Source organism: Sinocyclocheilus rhinocerous, unplaced genomic scaffold, assembly GCF_001515625.1.
Source record: "Sinocyclocheilus rhinocerous isolate Xijiao unplaced genomic scaffold, SAMN03320098_v1.1 scaffold3081, whole genome shotgun sequence".
NCBI classification, from domain to species: Eukaryota; Metazoa; Chordata; class Actinopteri; order Cypriniformes; family Cyprinidae; genus Sinocyclocheilus; species Sinocyclocheilus rhinocerous.
The window spans coordinates 107,676-125,217 of NW_015666530.1; the positions used below are offsets into that span (position 1 = coordinate 107,676).

Sequence of the window (17,542 nt, forward strand, 5' to 3'; positions counted from 1 at the left end):
CTCGGTCATACCGACGACATTACCTGAGCAGTCGAAGGCTGCGCATTTACGGAGCAAAAATGTAAGTGTCTAAAGCATACGCACAGTTCCATTGAATGATAAATGTGTTTTAACCATGTCTTTCAACCGAATGTACGAAGGAAACTGTTAAAATAACCACAGCATTAACAACAACCTTGAAATAAGAGCGCGAGGTTTATCTGAGATAATCAGATGCATGAAAGTAGCGTTCGTCGCTGTAGCAAACAGATATTGGGCGCGTTTTCTTTCAGGATCATCATTCGCCGATGGAGAGGAAAAGTTAAATACTATAGCATTTTATTTTATGAAAATGAGATAAAGAAGTTTTCGCACTGAAAGAGAAGTGATCTCGTGCTCATAGAACTTAAGACGTGCCAGGCTATATCTGCAGCTAAGCTGAATAAAAAGCAGAATGAACTGAAACGTTAAGACAATAAACACAATAAATAAATAAAATTTATGAATGATGCAGTACAGTACAGAAACCATAAAGTATATTTTCTACCATTTTCTACCTAATTTGCAAAAATCGTTCTTGAATCGAATCGAAAAGCTGTCTACCCAAAGATTCACAGCCCTATTAAAGACATAATTCTAATGGTGCAATCATAAAATTATTTTAGCAAAAATTATTTTTGACATCATTTTTAATTATAAAATAATGACAATTATTTTTACATTTTTGCTGCATGCAAATACGTTTAAATTAATATACAGAATATTTGAATAATAATTTTACTTTATTTTTTTCAACAAACAAATATTTTAGTACAAAATATTAAATAAACTTAAAGGATATTTTTATTGAAAGACTAAAACTGTGACAAACTATCCACTCAGCACCACTTACATACTCTGGTCTGAAATGCCGAAAACAGATAAGGAACTGATGCTTTAACTGGAAGCAGCTGTTGTATAATTTTAATTTCATCAGCTAGAATAAATAATGCCACATAAAGGCAGGGTGTGAAAAACCATCAGCCCTCTGAGGTTCACAATACTCCGTGTGTATTAACACATTACCTCTCAACAACAGGGATATTGAAATCGAGAGATTAGTTGAGAGGTGAAGAGAGGGAGATATAAAGTACGTTGTGACTAAACCGCCGAACCTCTCCTGTCTGTGGGTCGTTTGATTGCACGAGCATGCGACTGCTCTTGACCGAGTGTCTGAATAGATTGCACGCTGGAAATTTCTATCAGGCGGCGTCTGCCCGTGGGCCTGTAGTCGCTGCTTATTTATCGACTGCTGGTGCTTCTCATTACAGGCTGAGTGAATGATCATAGCGGTAGTTGCGGGATTTATGATAATTTTGCTGGATTCTAGCGAACTTCAGCCAGGGACGCATGAGTGGCTGCAGACAATTCGTTCTTTTTGTTTGTCTAGCAGGAACAACAGGGAAGGTCGAATGAGATGAACAAAGAGTCACAGATTGCCTGACTCAAAGGGGTTTTTTAAGAAAGAGGATTTTTTTGCCTCTCCAAGTTGGTGTGTATGAGTGTGCACTTTACTTTGATTCTTTGGGATTCTTTTATTTTTTTGTGAGTATTTGTGTTGTGTGCAGCTGTGGGGCCATGCAGCAGAATCCAATACAGCGCTAGAAAAGTTTCAACTTGGGATAAAGGGAAGCTAGAAGACAGACAACGGGTCAAGGGCCTCTCCCCACCCCCTTACCCTCCATCTCCACACTGCCTGGCTTCAAGTCAGGAGAACCCTGCCCTCCCCGCCTCCCCTCCTCGGGGCGGGTACCTGTCTCAGAGACACCCTTGACTTTAGGCAGAGCTGGTCCCTGATTGGTTGTGCTGGCGCTTGTGGGTGAGGTCTTTCCTGTGGTTGTATTGGAAGGGGGCAACAGAGTTACGCATGAGAAATATCCATAAAATGCATTTTAAATCAGGAAAACATGCATTTAATAACATATTTCCATTGTGTAAAATATCAGTAAAGGGATAGTTCATCTAAAAATGAAAATTCTGTCATCATTCTCATGTCATTAATAACCTTGATGATTTTCTTTCTTCTGTAAAACACAAAATAAGACAACATTTTTTGTCTGTGGGGTCCACCGTGATTGCTTTGGACCTCACTGACTTCCAAGACATTCTTAAAAATATTTTCTTTTATGTTCCACAGCAGAATGAAAGTCATACAGGTTTGGAGTAACATGGGAGTAATAACAAAATGAGGACAATTTTCAGTTTGGGGTTTAAAGAAGATATTTTGAAGAACTGTTGTCCATATAATGACAGTCGATGGGGACCAAAACAACAAATGTTGTTATTGTTAAATAAAACAAACTATCAAGTATCATTTTTATTAATTTAAAAAAAAGCTGAAATAAAATAAAATATAAATATTAGATGAAAAAACTTCAATACTAAAACAAGTTTAAACTGAATTAATATGTTTAAATTGAAGTCAAATTACTTAAATTTTTTAAATTTAATTTTGTTTTAGTAATTTAAGAAATAAAAAAACTAATAAAAATGACAAAAGTAAAATGAAAACTGAAAATGTAAAAAAAAGGTCATTCTAATAAATAATATAATAGAATATTAATACAACTGAATTAACACTGAAAACAACATTGGACTCCACTGATTGAGTGGATGACAAACAAAACAAAAAACAAAAAAGTCGCCTTTTGCATTCCCACAGAAGAAAGTATGTTATACAGCTTTGTAACAACATGAGGGTGAGTAAATAATTTAATTTTCATTTTTGTGTGAACTATCCCTTCAAATAGCTCAGTAAAAGATTTCAGAAGTTGTAAAGTTTATGTGAAGTGTGCAGTACAAATCACGTATAAAAAAAAATAAATAAAAAAAAATCTTGCCGCAAAATCAATATAACATTTTCTGTTTTGTTGCATCACCGCATGAATTTCTAGCCCACAGAGTATTGCAGAATCGAAACTTGGAGGCATTTGTTCTGAACTGAGCTAATCTCACAGAAGCTTCTTTCTGAACAGTTTAACAGTCTCCCCTCCCTTTCTCCTTTTCCATCCATTCCCCCACAAAGTGCTGATCCCAAACATACTTGCGGACCACATACTTTGAGGATATCCTCATAAGTCTGATTCTGAGATTTAGCTCTCCTCGTTCCCGGGCGACTTTAAGTACACCAATGACCTTGCGGAGTTCTCTTTCTGAAAGACTCTGCGTCCTTTGGCTCGAGCTGCTGTGAAAAACTTCATCACAGAACTAATGCTTAATGTAGCGGCACACAGTACTCATCAGCAGCAGCCGGTTGTCCGGGGCCAAACGTGGAGCCCTTCCTCCACCTGCCCAGCTCTAAATAAAGCCTGTCATCTTGCCATCTGTGCCACACAGTGCCCGATCAACAGGGGAGCTCGGCGCTGACACATGGGACGCTTTTATTATCGTTCCCTTTTCATTCTATTACAAAGGTGCCGGAAGAAAAGAGCTGTCGGAAAACAGTGGTGCATTGTGGGAATTTTCGTCCACCTTTCACAATGGGATGGCTTTATCACACAGTGGGAAGACGGCGAGAGTTCTGAGGATGTAATGACTTCTCTTGAATGCAGGTAGAGCTCTAATTACCCTGCCAAGGTGCCGTGGGAGGCTTTGTCTCAGCGTGAGGTGAGAAGCTGCACTGCCATGTCATTTCCAGTGGCTGGAAGAGGAGCTGTGGAGGCTGAATGAAGCGGTGGGGAAGATCACTGAATGTGTGCACCCACTGTGTGCTCTTTCACAGAGAGGAGCACCGGGACACTCTGCCCAGCATCCCACACATCCATGACACTGCAGCCCAATGCCATGATCAGCGTTCACGCACTCCCATCCTCTCTCTCCTTCCTTTCTGCCTTCATTATTTCCTCTTTGATCTATCTCACATCCTCCCTTCTTTAATCTCTGTCCTTTCTTCCTTCTCTAAATCTCTCCTTCATTTCTTTAATCTTTCCTTCTATTATTTTTCTTAAACTCTTATACTTTCCTTAGGGCCAGGGTTTTTCATTGCTTCCTTAATCTATTCTTTCTTTCTTCATTAATCTACTCTTCCTTCTTTAATCTATTATTTGTTTCTTCCTTCCTTCCTTCCTTCCCTCTTTCATTAATCTATTCTTCCTTACTTCCCTATTCTTAATTTCTTCCTTCTTGAATCTATTTTCTACCTTCATGAATCTACTTTTCCTTTATAAATCCATTCTTTCTTCCTTTCTTCATTAATCTATTCTTCCTTACTTCCTTTCTTCCCTAATTCTTCATTTCTTCCTTAATCTAATCTTTCTACCTTCATGAATTTATTCTTTCTTCATTAAACTATTTTTTAATCTATTCTTTCTCTGTGAATCTGTTCTTTCTTTGTGAATCTATTCTTTCTTCATTAATGTATTCTCTTTACCTTCATGAATCTATTTTTCTTCATTTTCTTTCTTCCTTCATGAATCAATTATTTCTTCGTGAATCTATTTTCTTCCATCATGAACTTATTCTTTCTACCTTCATGAATCTATTTTCCTTTATCAATCTGTTCTTTCTTCCTTCTTTCCTTCATCTATTATTTTCTTCCTTCATGAATCTATTATTTCTTCGTGAATCTATTCTTCCTTTATCAATCTGTTAATTCTTCCTTCCTTCATCTATACTTTCTACCTTCATGAATCTATTTTTCCTTCTTTCTTTCTTCCTTCATAAATCTATTCTTTCTTCATTATTCTATTCTTCCTTATTTAATCTATGCTTGCTTGATTAACCTATTCTTCCTCACTTTATTCCTCTCTTCATTGATCTTCCTTCCTTATTATATCCTTCCTTCCATCCATCTATCCATCCGTCTGTCCATCTGTCTGTCTGTCTGTCTATCTATCTATCTATCTATCTATCTATCTTTTTCTTCCTTCCCTCCAATACTGTGAAAAAAGACAGAAAGAAAATATAGGGGGTCACCAGGGAGTTATTCACTTCTCTCTAACTGGCTGATGGACTTAGAAATATTTTAGTACCATAATCAGCTCAGAAAACAGTGGCACTGAACAAAGCGGGTGACTTGGAAATGTTATTTACTAAAACTCATTTTTGCTAATAACCTCATGTGACTAATCCTGATGGTAATTCAAGGATTTTGAGAAATATACCGGATATTTCATATGATCCACAGAGGATGGGAAGCTCTGATGTGTGTGTGTGTGTGTGTGAGAGAGAGAGACATTATTCTATTCTTCCTTATTTAATCTATGCTTGCTTGATTAACCTATTCTTCCTCACTTTATTCCTCTCTTCATTGATCTTCCTTCCTTATTATATCCTTCCTTCCATCCATCTATCCATCCGTCTGTCCATCTGTCTGTCTGTCTGTCTATCTATCTATCTATCTATCTATCTATCTATCTTTTTCTTCCTTCCCTCCAATACTGTGAAAAAAGACAGAAAGAAAATATAGGGGGTCACCAGGGAGTTATTCACTTCTCTCTAACTGGCTGATGGACTTAGAAATATTTTAGTACCATAATCAGCTCAGAAAACAGTGGCACTGAACAAAGCGGGTGACTTGGAAATGTTATTTACTAAAACTCATTTTTGCTAATAACCTCATGTGACTAATCCTGATGGTAATTCAAGGATTTTGAGAAATATACCGGATATTTCATATGATCCACAGAGGATGGGAAGCTCTGATGTGTGTGTGTGTGTGTGTGAGAGAGAGAGAGACAAAATGCATTGTGTGTGGTACAATAGTTGTACGCTCTGACCCGGATCACACTGCATCCACTGGCACGCTTTAGAAGCAAAACCAGACAACACCACCCAGGGTTGTTAACACACACTTTCACACACACAGGCCAGTTGTCAGCTAGTATTAGCTCACGACTGTCTGAAATATAACACAGTTCGCAAAAAAAGAAAAACAAACCCTTATTTCTCTCTTTAACGCATGCACACTTTCCCTCCCTCTTTCCGTGCTTCCTCTCTCCTTCCAAAACACACACATATGCTCACTCTCTCTTATGCTCACTATCTTTTATACACATGCACCGTCTATCACAATATACACACCCTCTGTTTCTCTCTCTCTCTCTCTCTCTCTCTCACACACACACACACACACACACACACACACACAGAGACATACCGTCACACATCCACTCAGTGAGAAAATGAATTTGTCAGATCTTGATTTTCAGTTGTTGCTCCAAAGCTCTTGCTCAGAGCTCTCTGATACAGCCCACAGCCCTGCAGGACATTTCTGTCTGCTGTCCAGATCTGCAGCCTGCAGACTCACTGCGGGTCATTTGTGTAACAGATTCTATTGATCTGGGAAATTATCGCCTCTCTGTGAGCTGTTGTAAGAGCTGCTCAGAGGTCAGAACGGGACAGATTGAAGATTTATGCATGTGTGCGTGAAAGGCAAACTGTCGGATATAAAAAAAAAAAGACAATGTAATATTCACACCAAGAGATCAGCTACACAATGTGAAGAAAAAAAAATTCTTATTCTTGAATACAAGACCCAACTTTGCAGAATATAATAGCTGGCCATAAAATTTCTGCTTTAAAATGGTCAATGGATATGAGCATGACTGTGATTATGGCTGGACAAAGTGTGTAACCATTTACTAAAGCAATTTGAATGGCTGAATTTAATGCTTATGAGATTGAATTAGTGCACTGACCGTATGCAGAGTCCACCGCAGGGTTCTGCTTGCGAGTCGTGGCCAAGACATCTATAGAAAGAACAGAAGATGAATAAGATCAGGAAGATCTACAGTCAGGCTAATGAACTTTATTACTTTGCAGAATAATTCTTTATTGCGTTTTTTACTATAAATAAGTCAAATAATTTATTAAACAGTGTTGTCTTATAGTAACGTATTGCATTTTCCTCCATTTTGATGCATAAAAGCAATAAGCCATTTAAGGCCATGCATTACAGAAATTGTACTATCATGGTTAAGGGGTTTTATATCATGATGATCACTTTAATTTCTCTATTTTTGCAATTACAGCACAAGAATGTACACAATACATGAGTCTATTACATATGGGACTGAAGATGAAAATTGGCCATAGGCTAACTTTGGTACAATGCATACATTTTTTTAATTTACGCTTAATATTGTATATGGTCCCTTAAATAAATTCAAATTAAATAAATAATCTATCAAAGACATGTCCACCTCAATGTGAAAAGAGAAATAAGTATTTTGCATAAAGAAAATTAAATGTAATTTTAAGATTTAAGTTTTTGTGTGTGTGTGTGTGACATCAATTTCATAACAGATAAAGCAGTCTTTTATGCTCACCATTTATTAAATCAAAAATACAGTCAAAACAGTAATATTGTGAATTATAATTAGAATTTAAAATAACTTCTTTCTATTTGAATATATTTTAAAAGAGAATGTATTCCTGTGATGGCAAAGCTAAATGTTCAGCAGCCATTGCTCCAGACTTCAGTGTCCAATGATCCTTCAGAAGTTATTCTAATTTGCTGATTTGGTTATAATCACAGTTGAAAAGTTGTTTTGTGAAAATCATGATACAGGATTCTCTGATGAATAGGAATCTTAAAAACAGCATTTATTTGAAAAATAAATCTTTTGTAACATTATAAATGTCACTTTTTTATCAATTTAATGCATCTTCGCTAAATAAAAGTCTTAATTTCTTTTGAATGCTAAAGAACATTATATTATATTATATTATAATGAATTAAAATTTAAAGTTGCTTAACTGTCACAAAAAACAATGCCACAATGCACAAAAATCTTGCACTGTTCAAAGAGGTTGCAACATGTGATTTCTTTTTGTCTTTTTCCTTCCTGGAGAGAAACATGACCCGGACATGCTCCTGACATGTTCCATGAGATTCCCTCAGAAAGGTTCAAGAGTTCTGGAAGTCTTCAGAACAGAAGTGGTGTTGTAGCAGGAATGTGTAGGGATGTAATAATGGTGTGAATGAGTTATGATCTCTGGGAGCAAGTCAGCTCGGACTGTCTGGAACTCACCATGACAGCTGTCTGGGTACTGAGGATATCCACTCTCCACATACTGCTCAAATCCAGACCTGTGACAGAGACAGAAAGGGAGAACGCCAGAACAGAGAGAGAAGAAGAGAGTAAGCAGGAGAAGGAGTGAGAAAGAGGACAAGGGAGTGACAATCATTCTTTTGTGAGCCTCTCCCTGAATGATCCCTCTAATTAGTTGTGCTGTCAGCAGTCTGTTGTTGCACCATTTACTAAAGCAATTTGAATAACTGAACTTAAAGCTTATGTGATTGAATTAGTGCACTGACCGTACGCCGAGTCCACCGCAGGGTTCTGCTTGCGAGTCGTGGCCAAGACATCTACAGAAAGAATTAGATGAAGAAAATCTACTGTCAGGCTAATGAACTTCATTACTCGGCAGAAGAATGCTTTATTGTGTTTTTACTATAAATAAATCTGATTATTTATTGAACGGTGTTGTCTTATGGTAACATATTGGATCTGCACTGATGCATAAAAGCAATAAGCTATTTGAGGCCATGCATTAAAGCAATCTTACTATGGCTAAGCAGATTTATATCATAATCATAATGATCACTTTAATTTCTTCCCTTTTGCAATTACAGCACAAGAATGCACACAATACATGAATCTATTATATATGGGACTGGCGATGAAAATTAGCAATAGGCTAACTCTGGCACAATGCATCAAACATTAAAATAAATGAAAATAATGAAAATAAAATAAATGAAATCTCACAAAGAAATGTCCACCTTAATGTGAAAAGAGAAAAAAAGAATTTTATTTTTGCATGTGGATATTTTTTTTGTGTGTGACATCAATTTCATTAAAGATTTTTGTAATGTACAAAAAAAAATATATATATACTGTAAGATCTGTATAATTTTGAAAGAAGTCCTTTATGCTCACAATTTATATGATAAAAATATAGTACAAACAGTAATATTGTAAAACATTATTAGAATTTTAAATAACTTATAATTTGAATATATTTAAAAATGTAATTTATTCCTGCGATGGCGAAGCTAAATTTTCATCAGCCGTTACTCCAGTCTTCAGTATTACATCATCCTTCAAAATCATTCTAATATGGGATTCTAATAATACAAGATTCTTTGATGAATAGGAACATCACTTTTGAGACTTCAATGCATCTTTGCTGAATAAAAGTCTTAATTTATTTTGAACCGTAGAGTACATTATATTATAATTAATTTAAATCAGCATCAATAAAATAACACTATGATTTAGCATTTACATTATATGTCAATTTGGGAAGAGGTGCTTAACTGTAATAAAAAAAAAAAAGCCACAATGCACAAAAAACACATTTTGGAAAAATGTGATTTCTTTTTGTCTCTTTTCTTGTTGGAGAGAAACACGACCCATGCATGTTCCTGACATGTTCCATGAGATTCCCTCAGAAAGGTTCAAGAGTTCTGGAAGTCTTCAGAACAGAAGTGGTGTTGTAGCAGGAATGTGTAGGGATGTAATAATGGTGTGAATGAGTTATGATCTCTGGGAGCAAGTCAGCTCGGACTGGCTGGAACTCACCATGACAGCTGTCTGGGTACTGAGGATATCCACTCTCCACATACTGCTCAAATCCAGACCTGTGACAGAGACAGAAAGGGAGAACGCCAGAACAGAGAGAGAAGAAGAGAGTAAGCAGGAGAAGGAGTGAGAAAGAGGACAAGGGAGTGACAATCATTCTTTTGTGAGCCTCTCCCTGAATGATCCCTCTAATTAGTTGTGCTGTCAGCAGTCTGTTGTTGCCTCTCCGAGCAACTGTAAAGGGAAATAACATGTTACATTTTGATTGAAGCTTGAGTGTCTGACATACAAGGACACTTCCTCTATACCATGACTGACAGCTGTGATTTAGCAGCCATAAGAAGAGAAACAAATGCAAATGTATTCGTACATTATTTATACATATGCAAAAATTCAAAGTTAATTAAGCGCCCAATTAGAGTAAATTTAGCAATTTTATAGGAACAACATATTAGAGATATAACATATTTATAGGAACAACATATTAGAGATTAAAATTGCACTGTAAGACTGATAGTCTGACATTATTACTATTACAACTGCTTGTAACAACTTTTTTTTCCTCAGTAGATGATTTATTATCATAAGTTTATCTACTTTTTTACACATCCAGAACTGCATTTGGTGACTCATATGAGGAACATTCCTCGCATTAAGCCATAATAATGAAAATATTCACTATGCGTCTATGTTTTTGTGACAAACGCAGTTTCATGGAGAGATGGAGACTGACTCATCTCGTACATGACGCTTTGGGTGTCACAATGACGTGGGCTGTTTTCCACAAATATGTACTAAAAAATAGTGCAATAACAAATATAATAAATATATATTGTAACAAAAAAATTAGGCTTCAACGCTGCTAAAAATATGTACATACATAATATTCAAAATATGAATACAAAATAAGATTTGGGGCTTGATGTTTGAGTGATGACATATATATATATATATATATATATATTATTATTAGATATATTTTACATATAAGTCTATTCATTATTTTTTAATTATTTATTATTTATTAAATATATTGACGTACAACATGATGTCGTTTCACACATCATTTAAAATCATCACACAAATATCAAGCACCAAATGTTAAACGCTGAATGAATTTAACGTGCACATATGTAATTAATGCGTTCACATGTCAAATTAGTGGAGTTTTATTCATTCAAGCGCACAAGTGTCAATAAACAGAAGCACCTTCAGTTTTGAGTCTATTTCAGATGTAAGAACCTTTGTGTGAAGAAAATGAGTGTTTGGGCAAAACAGCATATTAAGTACAATTTTAAGAGAATATGTTTGCTGACAGGGACGTTGCTGACTCATGCAGCCTCACAGCGTAACCACGGTGACACATTGCTCTGAGTGACTGCAATGTTCGGCTGCTCCTGGCATCACAGAAGCGAGCGTGTCATTGCCGCTCACTGCCGAGCACCTGAGTGACATCTCGCACAAACAGACGCATAACGCGTTCTGTCGGCTTTTGCTTCCTCTCCGTGTTACCATGGAGACAGGATTAGATCAGAGGGCTGTGGTCTAATGGAGCACACAACTCTGTACCTGAATCCAAAATCAGGATTCGCAAAAATCACTACATGCCACTTTTGTCCAAAAACACTTTGCGAGTGGTATTTCAGTGCAAAAACGTGCATCTTATCCATTACACACCTTGCAATTCAGTTCAGGTGCTAAATGCGCTGATATAATAATTAGTGCATAATTATTGTCATTCATTTCAGGGCAAAGGTGTCTTCGTTTTATGTAAATTAGTTTGCAATAAATTGAGGTGCACAAAAAGTGCTATGTGCCTGGTGCAATTCATTTGGCGAAGCTACTGTAGATGAGCTGAAGGGAGTATTACACTGTAAAAATGATTGTATGAAGTTGTAAAAAGAAAAAATAAGATTATTGGAGTATGTTTTTTTGTTTTAAAAGATAATACAATTTAAGTCATTCTACATAGTTAAATCACTTGTCACTTGCTGTTTTATTGTTGTGACTATTTCTGAATGAAAATTGTTCCTACTTTTAATTGAAGTACTATAAAATGAATGCCATTTATTACATTTTTAAACAACATGTCTTTACAATTTAAATATATGTATAAACTTAATTCCCTCTTAAATACTTTGTCTGACTTGATTTAATTTTGAGTATATTTGATCTAGAGTGGAATCAATATTTTTGTGTAGCACAATATACAATAATGACTTCTAAAAAAAGATTCACGAGAAAAAACAAGCTTGTGTACAAACACATAACTTATCATCTAACACTGGCACCCCATTTCAGCCCTGCCGAGGCACCTGCTGTTCTCCTGCCTCACCCTGCCCTGCATATTCAATCTATCTGAGAATCAGCCCTCTCTACCTGACATGAGTTAAAGTCCTTATTTCCATTAACCTGAGAGGGGAGAGAGTGACAGAACGAGAGGGAAAGACAGAGAGAGCGGGGATGACTTCATCTCATACTAAAGGATAAATGGAAGGACAAGAGAGAAAAAAAAATCTCCTGCATAAAGTGGTAAATTGGGATCTTGCAGGTGCATAATATCTGAACATCAATATGCCTCTGAGATGCATGCTTTTCATTATAGCTGAATTGGCCAACACACTCACACACACGCACATTAGCACAAACACTCCGTCTCATCACATGGAGATTAAATTGCCCCTGGGAGAGAGCGAATAGGGAAAAGGAGAACACACAGAGAAAATATCCCACAAGATAATAAAGTCATATTTTTCTTCATATTTTCCTATCCACAGTATGCTGCAAAAAACAAGCCGCAGAGCTGTTCTAAAAATGAGAAAGTCGGAGTATTACCATCGTACATCTATTGCCCTCTTTTCTTACATTTCACCCTTTCAGTCTTGCAGAATTTCATTAGATACTGATTAGCATTTAAACACACTTTGGCGCTTTCTCTTGTCTTATTTCTTGTTCTGCTTCTATCAAGTTTCATGTCGCCAGACTTAAAGTCAGCATGAAGTTTTTTTCAGCTTATTCAGGCCAAAAGCCCGCCAGAAGGGGCCACTTTTTTCATGTGACTCCTGAAAATGACTCAGGAGCAATCTATTTGGACATCATAATTTTGGCCACATAGTGCATTTTTGCGTGCAATAAGCATCCGATGGTCTGATTGCAAAAAGTGTAGAATTGATGGACTCAAAGTTCATAGTGGCAATCAGAGCAGGTCAAGTTAATCAATGTAGTGAAATCACAAAATAAAACGCAGTTAAATGTGCCCTCACTACCAAACAAATAGTACAATTATTTGGGATGTGAAAACAAGACTCCTTGAATTATCAACAGCCCAGTGATGAACAACAGCCCATTTACACTACCGATCAAAAGTTTGGGGTCAGTAAGTGATTTACCGTTTAAAATAACCATTTTCTATATTAACATATTTAAAAAATGTAATTGATTCCTGTGATGGCAAAGGTGAATTTTCAGTAGCCATTACTTGAGTCTTCAGTGTCACATAATCCTTCATAAATCATTATAATATGCTGATTTGGTGCTGCTCAAGCAACATTTTATATGTTGAAAAGTTCAAAGTACAGTTAAAGGGAAAATCATTTATTTAAAAATAGAAATCTTTTGTAACATTTGATATGTTTTACTGTCACTTCTGGTCAATTTAATGCATACTTGCTGAATAAAAGCATTAATTTCTTTAAATAAACGTACAAAATAACTTTTGAATGAAAGAGTATTTCATTTGTTTATTGTATAATTCAAATCTGATAAGCATTGTGTTGTAATTGATCTGGTTTATTGTATTTTTAACGTATTATTGACAAACTTCTATCTATATCAGTTCTACATTTTCAGTGCTGTTGCATCTGGTTTCTATGACAGAAACCAGAATTCTAGATTTTAGCCAAGATTCTAGACCTCTTTATAATTCTAATGCACTGTATGATTATAGAAGACTTTATGGCATCGGACAGCGTAAGATGTATGACTCTGACATAAGTTTGGCTATGGAAGCATATAATTGAAAGCTGGAGTGTACCAAGGCTCTTCTGGGACACTGATAAGCACTCTCAACAAGTTCCGTCCATTTTGTTGGCAGCGGTCTGGAAATCTGCTGTGTATGTACTAATTTTCATGAGTTCAAGATGAAATGATTCCCCATGTCAGTTTATAGAGATCAATACTCACATTAGGACACATTAGAGCACATTAAGAACCAATAATCGAGTTTATGGCCAGAAAATATCATTAAAGACTGTGACCAGGTTACAGAGAAAGTGCAATAAAATTAAATGCATTAAGCTAAATAAAATAATTTCATTCCTACATCTGGCGCAGGATTTGTTTGGTGTGTAGATAAACTCGCTGATCAGCAATAGCATGTTAAGAATAAGTAAAATTTTCACTTTGAGTACAAGGGTTTTAACTTTTTTTAATGAACCAAAATTGCAGCTTGTACTTCAGTGGATGTGTCTCATGAGCAGGGAAACATCAGAGCGTGCTGGGGAAACTAGTGCCACTGTTGCTTTCCACAACTGATGACAACCGCAGTGATCATTTAGCAAAACATTAATAACAACAAATTCAAGCACTGGATCTGCACTCATTATAACACACACAAATGAAATACTTCTGCTTGACAATTGCAGAGGCAGTATTAGATGCATCCCTGGCACAAGCTGATATTGTATAATATGGTGGGGATGTCAATATGCCCTTTCAGCCAGAGATCAATGCAACTGCTAAGTAACATATTTAAATGAGTATTTCTATAGCTCAAATGGTAGAGCATGGCGCTAGCAAAGTTAGTTTGAGCCTGCTAAAAAATTATACCTTGAATGCAATGCAAATCACTTTTGATTAAAGCATCTGCCTAATGCATAAAAATGTAAAATGTTAACACAGACTCTGATATATTCATAAAGAGTCACATGAATTGTGCGCACAGTGGTAAGTACATATGCTCTTGACATTAAAGAGGTCAAATCTGCCTTATTGCCTCTCTGTCTGTCCAGTTTCCTATCTATTCTCTACTGTCCTAAGCTAAAAAAAGCAAAATGCTCCTCAACAAAACTTTAATTTAAAAAATAAAACAGCATGAGTTGCATTGGCTTGTTAGATATTTTACAAAGCAATGATACCGCATTACTTCTACAAATATTTGTTAAGGTTAATGCGCCATTATGACCGTTTTTAAGTCTTAAAATTAACAACAGACCGGATGAATGAGTGCAACAGTGATGTCATCCCAAACAAACTGAAAAATTGATTGTTTGTTATTGTCCTCTTGCATTATTGACAAACTATTTTCCTGTTTGACACTGTAAAGCTGCTTTGACATGATCTGTATTGTATAAAGTGCTATATAAATAAAGGTGACTTGACTTGACATGACAAAGATAATGCACTTTTAATAAGCATTTACTGTAAAGATTTCTTTTTTTTGCTTTTAATTTTAACAGTTAAATGCATTAGGTATCATAAACAACATTTTTACAAACCAGATCAATTACAAACCAAAGATGCATACAAAAAGCAGGATTGAATTACACAATAAACAAATAAAATGCACTACCATTCAAAACTCTGAGGTCAATTAATCTTTTTTTGAAAGAAATTCATATTTTAATTCAGGATGCATTAAATTGATAACAGTGACAGTAAAGACAGTAATAATTAGAAATGTTTCTTGAGCACCAAATTGGTATATTAGACTGATTTATGAAGGATCATGTGACACTGAAAACTGGAGTAATGATGCTGAAAATTCATCTATGACATACCAGGAATAAATTTAATTTTAAAATATATTTATATCTATAAAATATAGGCATTTTAAATTGTAATAATATTTCACAATATTACTGATTTTACTGTATTTTTGATTAAGTAAATGCAGTCTTGGTAAGCATACACAACTTCTTTCAAAAAGATTTTTTGAATTTTTAGAATTGTAGTGCACACTGACAGTTGGTAATTTATAGAGCCTGAAACGTCAATTTTTTTTGTAGTATATGTAGAAATTAGCATAACCTATATTACCAACTGCTGCAAAAGTATTGTTTACTGTTAAGAGTTTGATACCTAATGCATGAAATAATGTAAACCAATTAAAATGTAAAGTGTTAACCAGGATGCTATATTAAATTTACTGCAAAAATATTTTGAATGTTATCTATGAGCTCACCCTGGTCATTGTATAGACTGTCTAGTAAAATTCTGTAACTGCACTTAGTTATAAATTTTGAAGACATTTTACAACCATCTGATTTTTACCAGATGTCTTAAGGATGCTTAGAGAAGGAATACACTCTAGGAGAACTTTAAAAATAAAGCACTGCCAACTGTGTAGAAAACTTATTTACAGAATTCAGTAGCTGTGTAGGTTCTTTTATTCTAATGAACCGTAAATGCGTTTACTGTGGCAGGACTAATAGAAGGGTCGTGTGATGTAGCTTTAACTCACTTGAATCCCGGCGCCACTGTGGCACAGTTCCCCACATTCAGCCAGATGCAGTAAGGGTCTCGTGAGGACAGACAGCTCCTAAAACACACACACACGCACACACACACAGAGAGTTAACTCATACCACATGTGCTGGAAAGGTTGTGTGTGTTTTCCTCGCTCACTGTCTCCATCTTCCCCCTAATTTCCCTTTCTCCCCTCTCTCTCCAAGTGGATGTGACAAGCTGGAAGGGACAGCCAGACACAGCATCTCCATAACAAAGCATTATTGCCTCTTCCTGGTCAGACACTCAGTCAGACTGAGAGGAAAAAGAGAGAGAGAAAGAGTGTGACTGACTACTGTATAGTCAGGGGTGTGTGTGTGTGTGTGTGTGTGTGTATTTGTGTTGCATGATTGACAGGTGTGTTGTGTTTGCCAGAGGCCAACTGAGATTCAGATACATGGTAGAGCCGGCGAGTCGCTCGGAGAAACAGAGAGAGAGAGATACAGATGGAGAGAGAGACGGTAAGAGAGCGAAAGACAGAAAAGAAAAGACAAAAAAAAGCATGTGTGAGGTGACTAGATGCGAGTCAGAGTGAAAGAGAGAGGTCACTTCAATTTTTCTGCTATTTTTTCCTCCTCACAGGTTGTTAATTTCCCCATGCTATGCCTGTTGGTCGCTATGCTTTAGCACTTTATCTATTGTTAAAGGTTATATACTTAAATACTTTCTCTTATTCCAGTTTAAATGAAAAAATTAAAACAAAAATAGAGTTGAGTCACTTTTAGTCTGTCTATTAGGTTTAAAGTCATCTATATGCTAATGACCTACTAAAAATTGACAAAAATATTACTTGAACTATAATTTGGCTATACTATCCACCTTATTTTTAAGTCCAATTTTTAACTGGAATGTGCAAAGCTTTCAATGTCAGCACATGGCAGTTATTTTAGTTTACAGTCTGTTATGCTGTTTGATTTTGTAAACTCCCATTATTCATTGTATTTTAGTAGTAGTTATTTATTTGTATTGCCATGTCAGCATCTAAGGCTATCTTCATGGCAAAAACGGAGTTGGAATAATACAAGAGTTACAAACAAAAAATAAATCCAAAATAAACAAAAATACAACAAGGTAAAATTATACAATATTTTTTAAATTAACATATGATTATAAAAAAATCTAAAATCTTTTCAGGTAAAATCTTACTGAAGTCCCTGAGTGAGCGTACTTAAAGTTTTCTATTTGCATTAAAACTGGGACAGTGAGTAAAACTGGAAATGGGAGTCTTGCAGAACATGCATAAAGTTGGGTCTTCTTCATCATATTTTAATTTATTAGCTTAATCATTAACACACTGGTTTGTAGTGCAAATAGTTTTATCGTTGATTGTATTTTGTTATTCTACAAATGGTTTAGTATAGTGGCTAATAAAGAAATACGCACATTCTCAAGAATTATCTTACATCCGCATTGACAAAAAGGTGCAAAATAAACTATTTACCAGACGAACATCTTTAAAATTCAGTCTTTCTCTTCTGGGAGAACTGACA

The 17,542-nt window shown here is 35.7% G+C and overlaps 1 protein-coding gene across 6 annotated transcripts in view; it reads right to left on the reverse strand.

Moving 5' to 3' along the window:
• LOC107732474 (semaphorin-6D-like) overlaps positions 1 to 17,542 on the reverse strand; it is a 175,559-nt gene that overhangs the window by 10,793 nt on the left and 147,224 nt on the right. For 4 of the 6 annotated variants that reach the window (XM_016543815.1, XM_016543813.1, XM_016543816.1 and 1 more), the window contains 3 exons: positions 9,549 to 9,607; positions 8,279 to 8,329; positions 1,697 to 1,849 (listed from right to left, as the gene is read on the reverse strand). In XM_016543815.1, coding sequence (XP_016399301.1) covers positions 1,697 to 1,849; positions 8,279 to 8,329; positions 9,549 to 9,607 — 263 coding nt within the window. The remainder of the gene's footprint in view (positions 1 to 1,696; positions 1,850 to 8,278; positions 8,330 to 9,548; positions 9,608 to 17,542) is intronic. The other 2 variants (XM_016543818.1, XM_016543819.1) reach the window with 2 other exon arrangements.